This window comes from Lepidochelys kempii, chromosome 28 (assembly GCF_965140285.1).
Source record: "Lepidochelys kempii isolate rLepKem1 chromosome 28, rLepKem1.hap1, whole genome shotgun sequence".
Taxonomy (NCBI): domain Eukaryota; kingdom Metazoa; phylum Chordata; order Testudines; family Cheloniidae; genus Lepidochelys; species Lepidochelys kempii.
The window spans coordinates 1,569,497-1,582,235 of NC_136407.1; the positions used below are offsets into that span (position 1 = coordinate 1,569,497).

The following is a 12,739-nucleotide window of genomic DNA, read 5'->3' on the forward strand; positions in this document are numbered from 1 at the left end:
CGACTCATATTTTAATACCCGGCGTCTTACCTCTCCCGTGCGATGGCTGTGCCCTCCGTCTCCCACCAGCGGCAGCCCCCGAGCTGGGGGCTGGGAAGGAGGGGGGTCTCTCCCTGGCAGCCTGGAGCTGGGGAAAGCCGCCTCTTTCTCCAACCACCGCAGCCCTGCATGTCCCAAACTCCCCCCACCCCCTCTTCTCACCCCACTGCCCCCTCCCACCTCCCCCCCATCCCCCCCAAGGCCAGCCGCTCACCTGACCTGTGCGCCCCCGTAATGAGGTGCCCAGGCGCGCCCCCGGAGGGGGAACTCGCCACGGACCACCCCGATCGACGGCTCACCGGCATGGCGCCTCCCACTGGTCAGTCCGGGAATTGGCTCAGCACTCGGAGCGCCCCCTGCTGGCCGGTGTCTCTCCTGCCTCAGGGCCCCGTGTCCCTCCCGGACCCCAGTGGGACATAGCTTGGGGTACTGCCCCACAGCACCCCCCCCCACTGTTGGTCTCCCCTCCCAGGGGAACCCCCAACCCGCTATGCCCACCTTGCCTCAGTGGCGACTGCCGGTGGTCCTCCAGCCCCCTTTCCCTGGGGCAGACGCAGACTGTGATGGCCACTCATCACTGGCAAGGGGGTGGGACCAGCTGCCTCTGCCTATCCCCGGGCTGCCCCTCTGCGCCCCCAGTACCCCCCTTAGGCCTTAAACAAGGGTTCAGCCCGGGGAGTGGCCGAGCCGGAGCCCCCCTTTGCCCTTCCCCAGCCCGGCTCCCCGCCTGGGACCCTGAGCTCCCCGGCCTGGGCTGAGACGGACCCTTATATCAGGGCCAGGTGTGGGCTGATGGGGGCGGGGCCCCAGCTGTGGGTCCTTCCCCCAATCAGCCAGTCCGTTTCCCCCCAGGAGCGGGATACCTGCCCCTCTACGCACCCCCTCAAAACCCCGCACCCCGGGGGGCGGGGGTAGGAGGGTCCCCGAGCCTGCGCGACCCGGAAATGCCCCGGCAGCCGCGCTCGCCGTCCGGCTGACCACGCTCTGGCTAATGGCCGCACGCTTTATCGGCACGGGGAGGGAGCGCGCGGCGGTTTGGGCCTTGGCCTGCTAAAGCCAGGGTTGCGAGTTCAATCCCTGAGGGGGCCGTTTCGGGATCTGGGGCAGGAATTGGGGATTGGTCCTGCTCTGAGCCGGGGTGGGGGGTTGGACGAGATGACCGCCTGAGGTCCCTTCCAGCCCTGATAGTCTATGAGTCTGGACGCCGTTAATTAACTCACAGAACCGATCCCCGGCGGGGACCCCCCCCCGCTTATGTCCTGCCAGCCTGACTGTGAACTGCTGCGGGGTGAGGGGTGCGCTGGCCCTTTAAGGGGGGGGGGGCTGCCTGGCCCAAGGAGTTCTGGGACTTGTAGTTCCCAAGGAGCTGGGGGAGGGGTCCCTGTGTAACCAGTAATACTGGGGGAGGAATTTGATGGGGGGGGGGTTGATTTTTAAACCCTGTCCCCCCTCTTTCATTCACAGGTTACCCCCAGGCTACCTACCCCTCCGCCCCATACCCCAGCCCCGCCCCCGCCCCCACCCCCACCCCCACCCTGGGATTCAACGTGTACCCCTTCCTCCAATCCGGGCACGGGGCCGCTGGTCCAGCCCAGGCCCCCGCCCCAGGCATACGGGGACCCCCGCCGCTCAACACCCCCACTCGGCCATCACGCCCTATCTGCCCGTGTCCACCGGCATCCCCCCGGGGCTGGAGTATCTAATGCAGGTGAGTGGGGGTGTAAACGGGAACCGTGACCCGCCCCAGAGCTGGCCGCATCTCGGCGCCAGGCGAGGGGTCCCCGTGTCACCAGCCGCCCCGCCCCCAGAGGTGGCCGCATCTTAGTGGCAGTGAACCTGACTGGAGGGGGGCTGGTGGGTGGGGGTGAGGGGGGGGGCTGGGAGCCAGGACTCCTGGGTTCTCTCGCTGGCTCTGGGAGGGGAGTGGGGGCTGGTGGGTTAGAGCAGGGGGGGCTGGGAGCCCGGACTCCTGGGTTCTCTCCCTGGCTCTGGGAGGGGAGTGGGGACTGGTGGGTTAGAGCAGGGGGGGGCTGGGAGCCCGGACTCCTGGGTTCTCTCCCCGGCTCTGGGAGGGGAGTGGGGGCTGGTGGGTTAGAGCAGGGGGGGCTGGGAGCCCGGGGCTCCTGGGTCAGTCCCCAGTTCTGGGAGGGGATGCGGGCTGGTGGGTTAGAGCAGGGGGGGCTGGGATCCCGGGCTCCTGGGTTCTCTCCCCAGTTCTGGGAGGGGGTTGGGGGCTGGTGGGTTAGAGCAGGGGGGGCTGGGAGCCCGGACTCCTGGGTTCTCTCCCCGGCTCTGGGAGGGGAGTGGGGACTGGTGGGTTAGAGCAGGGGGGGGCTGGGAGCCCGAACTCCTGGGTTCTCTCCCCGGCTCTGGGAGGGGAGTGGGGGCTGGTGGGTTAGAGCAGGGGGGGGGCTGGGAGCCCGGACTCCTGGGTTCTCTCCCCGGCTCTGGGAGGGGAGTGGGGGCTGGTGGGTTAGAGCAGGGGGGGCTGGGAGCCCGGACTCCTGGGTTCTCTCCCCGGCTCTGGGAGGGGGAGTGGGGGCTGGTGGGTCAGAGCAGGGGGGGCTGGGAGCCAGGACTCCTGGGTTCTCTCCCTGGCTCTGGGAGGGGATGCGGGCTGGTGGGTTAGAGCAGGGGGGGCTGGGAGCCCGGACTCCTGGGTTCTCTCCCCGGCTCTGGGAGGGGAGTGGGGGCTGGTGGGTTAGAGCAGGGGGGGCTGGGAGCCCGGGCTCCTGGGTTCAGTCCCCAGTTCTGGGAGGGGATGCGGGCTGGTGGGTTAGAGCAGGGGGGGCTGGGAGCCCGGACTCCTGGTTCTCTCCCCGGCTCTGGGAGGGGGTTGGGGGGGTCTGAGTCTCTCCTACCCCGGCCCCTTTGGCTCTTTTCAGATCGACCAGGTTCTGATCCAGCAGAAAGTGGAGCTGGTGGAAGGTGAGTGAGGGAAACACCGCACGGGGTGTGTGCCGCGCCCACACCGTCCTCCCCCGCTACACAACCCCCCCCGCCCCCGCCCCCTCCCCCTCCAGCGCCGCACAACACAACCTCCTCTCAGCCACACACAACACACAGCCCGTGCCAGCCGTACACAGCACACCAACCGCACACACCCGCCCTTGACTCAGCCACACACAACACACCCCGGCCTCTCAGCCGTACACAACACCCCGATGACACACACACACAGTCCTCTCAGATGTACACAACATGGCAACTACACACACACGCCATTGACTCAGCCACACACAACACACCCCGTCCTCTCAGCCGTACACAACACCCTGATGACACACACACACACACACAATCCTCTCAGCCATACACAACACGCCAACTACACACAGACGCCATTGACTCAGCCACACACAACACACCCCGGCCTCTCAGCCGTACACAACACCCCAATGACACACACACACACACACAATCCTCTCAGCCGTACACAACACGCCAACTACACACAGACGCCATTGACTCAGCCACACACAACACACCCCGGCCTCTCAGCCGTACACAACACCCCAATGACACACACACACACACACACACAATCCTCTCAGCCATACACAACACGGCAACTACACACACACGCCATTGACTCAGCCATACACAACACACACACCGTCCTCTCAACCGTACACAACACCCCAATGAGACACACACACAGTCCTCTCAGATGTACACAACATGGCAACTACACACAGACGCCATTGACTCAGCCACACACAACACACCCCGGCCTCTCAGCCGTACACAACACCCTGATGACACACACACACACACAATCCTCTCAGCCATACACAACACGCCAACTACACACAGACGCCATTGACTCAGCCACACACAACACACCCCGGCCTCTCAGCCGTACACAACACCCCAATGACACACACACACACACACAATCCTCTCAGCCGTACACAACACGCCAACTACACACAGACGCCATTGACTCAGCCACACACAACACACCCCGGCCTCTCAGCCGTACACAACACCCCAATGACACACACACACACACACAATCCTCTCAGCCATACACAACACGGCAACTACACACACACGCCATTGACTCAGCCATACACAACACACACACCGTCCTCTCAACCGTACACAACACCCCAATGACACACACACACAGTCCTCTCAGATGTACACAACATGGCAACTACACACACACGCCATTGACTCAGCCACACACAACACACCCCGGCCTCTCAGCCGTACACAACACCCTGATGACACACACACACACACACAATCCTCTCAGCCGTACACAACACCCCAATCACACACACCCGCCATTGACTCAGCCACACACAACACACCCCGGCCTCTCAGCCGTACACAACACCCTGATGACACACACACACACACACACAATCCTCTCAGCCGTACACAACACGCCAACTACACACAGACGCCATTGACTCAGCCACACACAACACACCCCGGCCTCTCAGCCGTACACAACACCCCGATGACACACACACACACACACAATCCTCTCAGCCGTACACAACACCCCAATGACACACACACACAGTCCTCTCAGATGTACACAACATGGCAACTACACACACACGCCATTGACTCAGCCACACACAACACACACCCCGTCCTCTCATGACACCCTGGCCATGACAGCGGCTGTGATGGTTGTGATGGCGACGAGGGCGGCCGTGACGGTTGGTGATGACAGCGGCCCTGACGGTTGTGATGGCAATGAGGGCGACCATGACGTTTGGTGACGAGGGCGGCCATGACGGGTGTGAGGGCGACGAGGGGTGGCCATGACGGTTGGCGATGACAGCGGCCATGACGGGTGTGATGGTGAGGAGGGGTGGCCATGACGGTTGGTGATGGCGACGAGGGGTGGCCGTGATGGTTGTGATGGCGACAAGGGGCGGCCGTGAAGGTTGGCGATGACAGCGGCCGTGACGGGTGTGATGGCGACAAGGGGCGGCCGTGAAGGTTGGCGACGAGGGGCGGCCGTGACGGGTGTGATGGCGACGAGGGCAGCCATGACGGGTGTGAGGGCGACGAGGGCAGCCATGACGGTTGGCGATGACAGCGGCCGTGACGGGTGTGAGGGCGACGAGGGGTGGCCATGACGGTTGGCGATGACAGCGGCCATGACGGGTGTGATGGTGAGGAGGGGTGGCCATGACGGTTGGTGATGGCGACGAGGGGTGGCCGTGATGGTTGTGATGGCGACAAGGGGCGGCCGTGAAGGTTGGCGATGACAGCGGCCGTGACGGGTGTGATGGCGACAAGGGGCGGCCGTGAAGGTTGGCGACGAGGGGCGGCCGTGACGGGTGTGATGGCGATGAGGGCAGCCATGACGGGTGTGAGGGCGACGAGGGCAGCCATGACGGTTGGCGATGACAGCGGCCGTGACGGGTGTGAGGGCGACGAGGGGTGGCCATGACGGTTGGCGATGACAGCGGCCATGACGGGTGTGATGGTGAGGAGGGGTGGCCATGACGGTTGGTGATGGCGACGAGGGGTGGCCGTGATGGTTGTGATGGCGACAAGGGGCGGCCGTGAAGGTTGGCGATGACAGCGGCCGTGACGGGTGTGATGGCGACAAGGGGCGGCCGTGAAGGTTGGCGACGAGGGGCGGCCGTGACGGGTGTGATGGCGACGAGGGCAGCCATGACGGGTGTGAGGGCGACGAGGGCAGCCATGACGGTTGGCGATGACAGCGGCCATGACGGTTGGTGATGGCGACGAGGGCGGCCGTGAAGGTTGGTGATGGCGACGAGGGGCGGCTGTGAAGGTTGTGATGGCGACGAGGGCGGCCATGACGGGTGTGAGGGCGACGAGGGGTGGCCATGACGGTTGGCGATGACAGCGGCCATGACGGTTGGTGATGGCGACGAGGGCGGCCGTGAAGGTTGGTGATGGCGACGAGGGGCGGCTGTGAAGGTTGTGATGGCGACGAGGGCGGCCATGACGGGTGTGAGGGCGACGAGGGGTGGCCATGACGGTTGGCGATGACAGCGGCCGTGATGGTTGTGATGGCAACGAGGGGCGGCCGTGAAGGTTGGCGATGACAGCGGCCGTGATGGGTGTGAGGGCGACGAGGGGTGGCCATGACGGTTGGCGATGACAGCGGCCATGACGGGTGTGATGGCGACGAGGGGCGGCCATGACGGTTGGTGATGGCGATGAGGGCGGCCGTGAAGGTTGGTGATGGCGACGAGGGGCGGCCGTGATGGTTGTGATGGCGACGAGGGTGGCCATGACGGTTGGTGATGACAGCAGCCGTGACGGGTGTGATGGCGACGAGGGCAGCCATGACGGTTGCTGATGACAGCGGCTGTGACGGTTGTGATGGCGACGAGGGCGGCCGTGACGGTTGGTGATGACAGCAGCCATGACGGTTGTGATGGCAATGAGGGCGACCATGACGGTTGGCAACGTGGGCAGCCATGACGGTTGGTGATGGCGACGAGGGCGGCCATGACGGGTGTGAGGGCGACGAGGGCGGCCATGACGGTCGGCGAGGGCAGTGTCACGGCCGTAACTGTCTCCCCTCCTCCCCTCCCAGCCGTCATCGGCTTCGAGACCGCCAACAAGTACGAGCTGCGGGACGGGCTGGGCCGGCGGCTCTTCGAGGCCGAGGAGCAGAGCGACTGCTGCACCCGCAACTGCTGCGGGTCCCTGCGGCGCCTCCGGCTGAGCCTGGCCGAGCCGGGGGGGCGCCCCGCCCTGCACCTCCTGCGCCCCCTCAAGTGCGCCTCCTGCTGGTGCCCCTGCTGCCTGCAGGAGGTGAGGGACGGACCCCCTCTGGCCCCGGCCCCACCCCCGCGTCCCTCCCCCACTCCGGTACCCCCCCGTGTCCCTCCTGCACCCCGACAACCCCCCCGTGTCCCGCCCGTGTCCCTCCCCCACCCCGGTACCCCCCGCACCCCGACAACCCCCGTGTCCCCCCCGTGTCCCTCCCCCACCTCGGCACCCCCCCCGTGTCCCACCCATGTCCTCCCGCACCCCGGCACCACCCTGTGTCCTGCCTGTGTCCCTCCCCCACTCCCATGTCCCACTGGTGTCCCTCCCCCACCGTGACACCCCCCTGTGTCTGTCCCGTGTCTCTCCCCCCATCCCGGCACCACCCTGTGTCCGGCCCATGTCCCTCCCCCACCCCGGTACCCCCCCGTGTCCCTCCCCCATCCCGGCACCACCCTGTGTCCTGCCCGTGTCCCTCCCGCACCCCGACAACCCCCCCGAGTCCCTCCCGCACCCTGACAACCCCCTTGTGTCCCTCCCCCATCCTGGCACCCTCCCCCACCCCGGCCCCACCCCCATGTCCCTCCCGCACCCTGACAACCTCCCTGAGTCCTACCTGTGTCCCTCCCCCACCCTGGTACCCCCCCCCGAGTCCCTCCCGCACCCTGACAACCCCCCTGTGTCCCTCCCCCATCCCGGCACCCTCCCCCACCCCAGCCCCAACCCCGTGTCCCTCCCGCAACCTGACAACCCCCTTGAGTCCTACCTGTGTCCCTCCCCCACCCTGACACCCCCCCCCGAGTCCCTCCCGCACCCTGACAACCCCCCTGTGTCCCTCCCCCATCCTGGCATCCTCCCCCACCCCGGCCCCACCCCCATGTCCCTCCCGCACCCTGACAACCCTCCTGAGTCCTACCTGTGTCCCTCCCGCACCCTGGTACCCCCCCCCCCCGAGTCCCTCCCGCACCCTGACAACCCCCCTGTGTCCCTCCCCCATCCCGGCACCCTCCCCCACCCCGGCCCCACCCCCGTGTCCCTCCCACACCCTGACAACCCCCCTGTGTCCTACCTGTGTCCCTCCCCCACCCTGGTACCCCCCCCCGAGTCCCTCCCGCACACTGACAACCCCCCCGTATCCCACCCCAGCACCACCCCGTGTCCCTCCCCCACCCTGGCACCACCCTATGTCCTGCCTGTGTCCCTCCCCCACCCGGGTACCCCCACGTCCCTGCCCCACCCCACCCGTGTCCTGCCCATGTCCCTCCCCCACCCCGCTGCACCCTCTGTGTCCCTCCCTGTTGGTCCCCCCCGCACCCCGCCTGTGTCCCTCCCCCACCCCTGTACCACCCCTGTGTCCTGCCCGTGTCCCTCCCTTACCTTGCTGTGCCCCCCTGTGTCTCTCCCTCTGCCCTCCGCTGCACCCCCCATGTCCCTCTCTGACCTTACTGCCCCCCCATGACCCACCACCCTGGCGCCCTGCTGCCCCAATCCCCCCCCCCCAGTCCTGTGCTATTCTCCTATCTCTCCCCGCAACGCCCTGGCCCCAGGCACGGCTCCTACCCCCCCACAGCCCCAGGTACCCCCCTCCCCTCCCGGGGCTCCCCCTCTGCCCTGACCCCTCTTTTCCCAGCCTAGGCTCCCCAGTGTACCCCCCCCGCCCGCTCAGGGAACCCACACCCGCCACCCGGCTCCCCCCCCCGGGAGGCAAGCGCCCCATGACCCCCCACAAATCTGGGCCCCCCACTGCCTCCCCCCCAATCTCCAGGACTCCCAGCCCCACTCCCGGGGGGCTGGTTTCGGTGGGGACACGGGGCGGGGGGTTTCTCCCTGCCGCCCCCATTCTAACCCCTGCCTGGTGTGTGTCTCTCCCCGCCCTCCCCACCCCCAGCTGGAGGTGCAGTGCCCCCCGGGCACCACGATCGGGCACGTGGTGCAGACCTGGCACCCCTTCACCCCCAAGTTCTCCGTCCAGGACGCCCAGAAGCAGACGGTGCTGCGGGTGCTGGGGCCCTGCTGTGTCTTCCGCTGCGGGGGGGACGTCAACTTCGAGGTAGCGGGGGGCCGGGCGGGGGTTGGCCTCGCTTTGGAGGGGGGCAGCTGGGCCTGGAGGGGGCTTATCTGGGGGGCAGGATAGGGGGGCGTCTGAGACTGGGGTTGGCGTCTCAGTGGAGGGGGGCGTATCTGGGGGGCTGGATGGGGGTGTTTGGGCCGGGGGTTGGCATCTCGGTGGGAGGGGGCAGGGTGAGGGGCATCTGGGCCTGGAGGGGGCCTGTGGGGGGCAGGACAGGGCATCTGGGTCTGCAGTTGGTGTCGGTGGATGGGGGCAGGACGGGGGGGCATCTGGGCCTGGAGGGGGTATATCTGGGAGCAGGATGGGGCATCTGGGACTGGGGTTGGCATCTCAGTGGAGGGGGGGCATGTGGGGGACAGGACGGGGCTTCTGGGTCTGGGGTTGGTGTCTTGGTGGAGTGGGGATATCTGGGGGGCAGGATGGGTGTGTGTCTGGGTCTGGGCTTGGCGTCTTGGTGGAGAAGGCATATCTGGGGGGCAGGACGGGGGGCATCTGGGTCTGGGCTTGGTGTCTTGGTGGAGGGGACGCATCTGGGGGGCTGGATGGGGGGGCGTCTGGGGTTGGTGTCTCGGTGGAGGGGACGCATCTGGGGGGCAGGACACGGGGCATCTGGGGTAGGCGTCTCGGTGGAGGGGTGTTGGGGGGCTGGATGGGGGGAATTTGCATCGTGGTGTGGGAGGGTAGTTGGAGGAGGGGGTGCTTGGGGAGGATACAGGAATGGGGTGTGGGGGAGGATGTCCGAGATGGGGGGCTGTGGTGGTAGATGGGTTCGGCCTAGGTGGGGGACTAGGAGCACTGGGGCTTCGTCAGGTGGGAGGGCTTTCTGGGGCACTTCCTGTGTTGGCATGTCCCAGGGGGAGGAGCTATGGGGGCACTTCCTGTATGGGGCCTGGACTACGGGTGTACAGGGCAGGGAGGATTGGCAGCTGAGGCACTTCCTGTTCAGGAACTGCCTCAGGGGCGGGACTTCCTGCATTGGGCGCGCCCCAAAGGGCATTGTCCCTTGCGGGGGGGAGTGGGGCGGGTAATGGTCTCTCGTGGGCCCCGTGGGGCAGCGTCTGACTCACATTCGGTGCTGCTCCCCTCCCCACAGGTGAAGACGAGCGATGAGTCGCGGGGCGTGGGCCGGATCAGTAAGCAGTGGGGGGGGCTGCTCAAGGAGGTCTTCACCGACACCGATGTCTTCGGCATCCAGTTCCCCGTGGACCTGGACGTCAAGATGAAGGCCGTGCTGCTGGGGGCCTGCTTCCTCATCGTGAGTGCCCCCCCGCTCCCCTCCATCCCATCTCTGCCACCAATCAACCCAACCTCTCCATCCCCCCGCTACCACCAATCAACCCAACCTCGCCATCCCACCACCCCCGTCGACAAATCACCTTCTTCTGTTTTGCTACCAGTTGACCTCTGCCCTCATCCGATGTGTGACACCAACCAACCTGCCCACCCTCTCTCCCCGTCCACCGACCAATACAGCCAGTTTCTTCCCTTTCCACCCCCGCCCCCAACCGTCACAGAGTTTAAGGCCAGAAGGGACCATCTTGTCTGACCTCCTGTATCTCACAGGCCACCAGCCCCATCCTGTACCCACACACGAAACCCAACAACCAAAATAGGCCAACGGATTACAGCCCACGGGAGATCACCCTCTCCCCAGTCTATCGGTCCCACAAGTGAGCGCCCTCCCCCCGCTACTGCCACTGGCCACCCTAACTTCCCCTTCCCCCCACTCGCATCAACTGTCACGTAGTGCCTCTTTGCCATCCTCATCCCACCTCTGCCACCAGTGAATAGCCATCCCACCGCTCCCACCAATGAATAGCCATCCCACCTCTCCCACCAAGCACCTCATTCAACCTCTCCCCCATTTCCACCCCAACCAACATGCCCTCCCTCGTCCCATTGCTGCCACCAGCCAACCTCTTTTTCATGCCACCAGCCTGCCCTACCTCCCCCTCCACCCACCTCTCCCCACCTGCCCTCTTCCGCCATTCCACCACCACCCCACCTCCTCTTCTCATAACCGGAGCCCCCTGGGTGCAGGGGCCAGGACCCGTTTTCTTTCCATGGTGATCCCACCCCGAGATTGGAGATCGGCCGATTTGGAAAGCACTAGACTCTGTGTCTGTTCAAAGCCCTCTTCTTCTCTTTTTCCTTCCCCAGGATTACATGTTCTTCGAGAAGGTGGGCAAGACCAGCCAGAGGAGCACGGTGCTGAGCAGTTAGAAGCAGCTGGACCCCCGCACCTCCCACTCGCTGCCACTTATGAGGACCCCCCCATCCCACTGCTGACACCAACAGGGGCTCCCATCTCATCTCTAACACCAATGAGGGGTCTTTATGAATAGGACAGCGTGTTTATGGGCTGGCGTGGGTGTCAGGGCAGTGAGACTGTTTGCAGAGGCGGCAAGGAGGCCTGCGGGTGTGGGTGTGTCCTGTGCCATGGGGCTCGGTATACAGCACGATGGGGGCTCTTTTGGTTGTATGTGAAGAACATCAAGCCCCAGGCCTTCTCCCACCAAGGCGTCTTTAGGACCTTCACCCAGACAGGAAACTCTGGCCTCCATTGGCTGCCAAGTTCCTGGGGCCTTCATATCCCCTGCCCCCACCTGTCGGCTGAGGGGGGGTCCCTTCAACACCAAGCCAGTGGTGGCAACATCCCGAAGCCAAATCTCTTAACTATAGATATTTCTCATTCTGTATTTTGTGTATTTATCGCTTATAACAAAGTGTCTTGCGCTGAACCTTAAAGGGGGCTTTGTGGGGGGAGCATCATGGTGCTTTTTAATGGGGTTCCCCCTGGTTCCCCTGAATTCCTGATGCTGAGGGAGGGGCGTCAAGCCACAGTGGAGGAAGGATAGGGTTGGCTTGACCAATGGAGGAGCTATGGCCAGCATGAAATGATGCCAACCCACGGTGGCGTCATGTGGGCCAAGAGAGAGGCCAGCCAACCCAAGATGGTGGGCCGTTGGCCGCGATGGATGGAAGCCAACCCAAGCTAGAGGGCTGTTGGCCACGATGGATGGAAGCCAACCCAAGATGGAGGAGCCTTGGCTAAGATAGTCATGCCAACCGCGGAGGCACGTTGGCCACGATGGATGGAAGCCAACCCAAGATGGAGGGCCGTTGGCCACGATGGATGGAAGCCAACCCAAGATGGAGGGAAGTTGGTCACGATGGATGGAAGCCAACCCAAGATGGAGGGAAGTTGGTCACGATGGATGGAAGCCAACCCAAGATGGAGGAGCCTTGGCTAAGATAGTCATACCAACCGCGGAGGCACGTTGGCCACGATGGATGGAAGCCAACCCAAGATGGAGGGCGATTGGCCACGATGGATGGAAGCCAACCCAAGATGGTGGGAGGTTGGCCACGATGGATGGAAGCCAACCCAAGATGGAGCCCTATTGGCCAACGCGAGAGACGACAACCTTGGACAACTCCACTGTGTCTTTCGTTCGTGAGGGGGGAGGAGACTGGAGGGGAGGGGAGAGGAAGGGGAATCTCCCCCACGGGCAGGAGAGGAGGGGACTGGACCTTGTCTCTCGACGGAGGGTTTTGCTGGGCGTTCCTCCACGGGCAACCAAAACCAATAAAAGGCTAAGACCCTGGGTGTCCACGGCTCCTCTGTCCTGGCTCCTCGTCCGTGAGCCCCTTCCTCGTGCTCTCTCTCCTCTTCCTCTCTGCCCCCCATATCCTTCCCCCCACCCCTCATTGTCCCCCGAAATCCATCTCCCTCTGCCCCCCACAACTCCTCCTGTGCTCACCACCCCGGTACCCCCACCTCCCACCCATCTTGCCCTGCCCCACTTCAGGGAGGGTGAAGGTCACATGGCCCATTCCAGGTGGGATGAAGAGGTCCTGGGGGTCCCATGGGGGCCCAATCACGCTACCTGGGACGCTGGA

The 12,739-nt window shown here is 65.0% G+C and overlaps 1 protein-coding gene across 4 annotated transcripts; it reads left to right on the forward strand.

The window, feature by feature from the left end:
• Positions 1-1,660: 1,660 nt before the first annotated feature.
• On the forward strand, positions 1,661-12,442 carry PLSCR3 (phospholipid scramblase 3). Of its 4 annotated transcripts, XM_078850847.1 has the most exons (6): positions 1,661-1,747; positions 2,925-2,967; positions 6,590-6,810; positions 8,654-8,815; positions 9,930-10,091; positions 10,997-12,442. In XM_078850847.1, the coding sequence occupies exons 1-6, from the start codon at positions 1,742-1,744 to the stop codon at positions 11,057-11,059; spliced, it is 657 nt and encodes a 218-aa protein (XP_078706973.1). In that variant the 5' UTR covers positions 1,661-1,741; the 3' UTR covers positions 11,060-12,442. The 4 variants fall into 4 exon arrangements, with proteins under 4 accessions (XP_078706973.1, XP_078706971.1, XP_078706974.1 ...); XM_078850845.1 differs by lacking the exons at positions 1,661-1,747; positions 2,925-2,967 and adding an exon at positions 2,992-6,396; XM_078850848.1 differs by lacking the exons at positions 1,661-1,747; positions 2,925-2,967 and adding an exon at positions 2,994-5,932.
• Positions 12,443-12,739: the final 297 nt, after the last annotated feature.

Excerpts from the sequence above, each read along its gene's own strand:
- PLSCR3 (XM_078850845.1), top strand. The coding sequence starts at position 6,294 with ATGACAGCAGCCGTGACGGGTGTGATGGCGACGAGGGCAGCCATGACG. Across the intron at positions 8,816-9,929 it reads GGGGGGACGTCAACTTCGAG|GTGAAGACGAGCGATGAGTC; the intron begins GTAGCGGGGGGC and ends CCCTCCCCACAG. Across the intron at positions 10,092-10,996 it reads TGGGGGCCTGCTTCCTCATC|GATTACATGTTCTTCGAGAA; the intron begins GTGAGTGCCCCC and ends TTCCTTCCCCAG.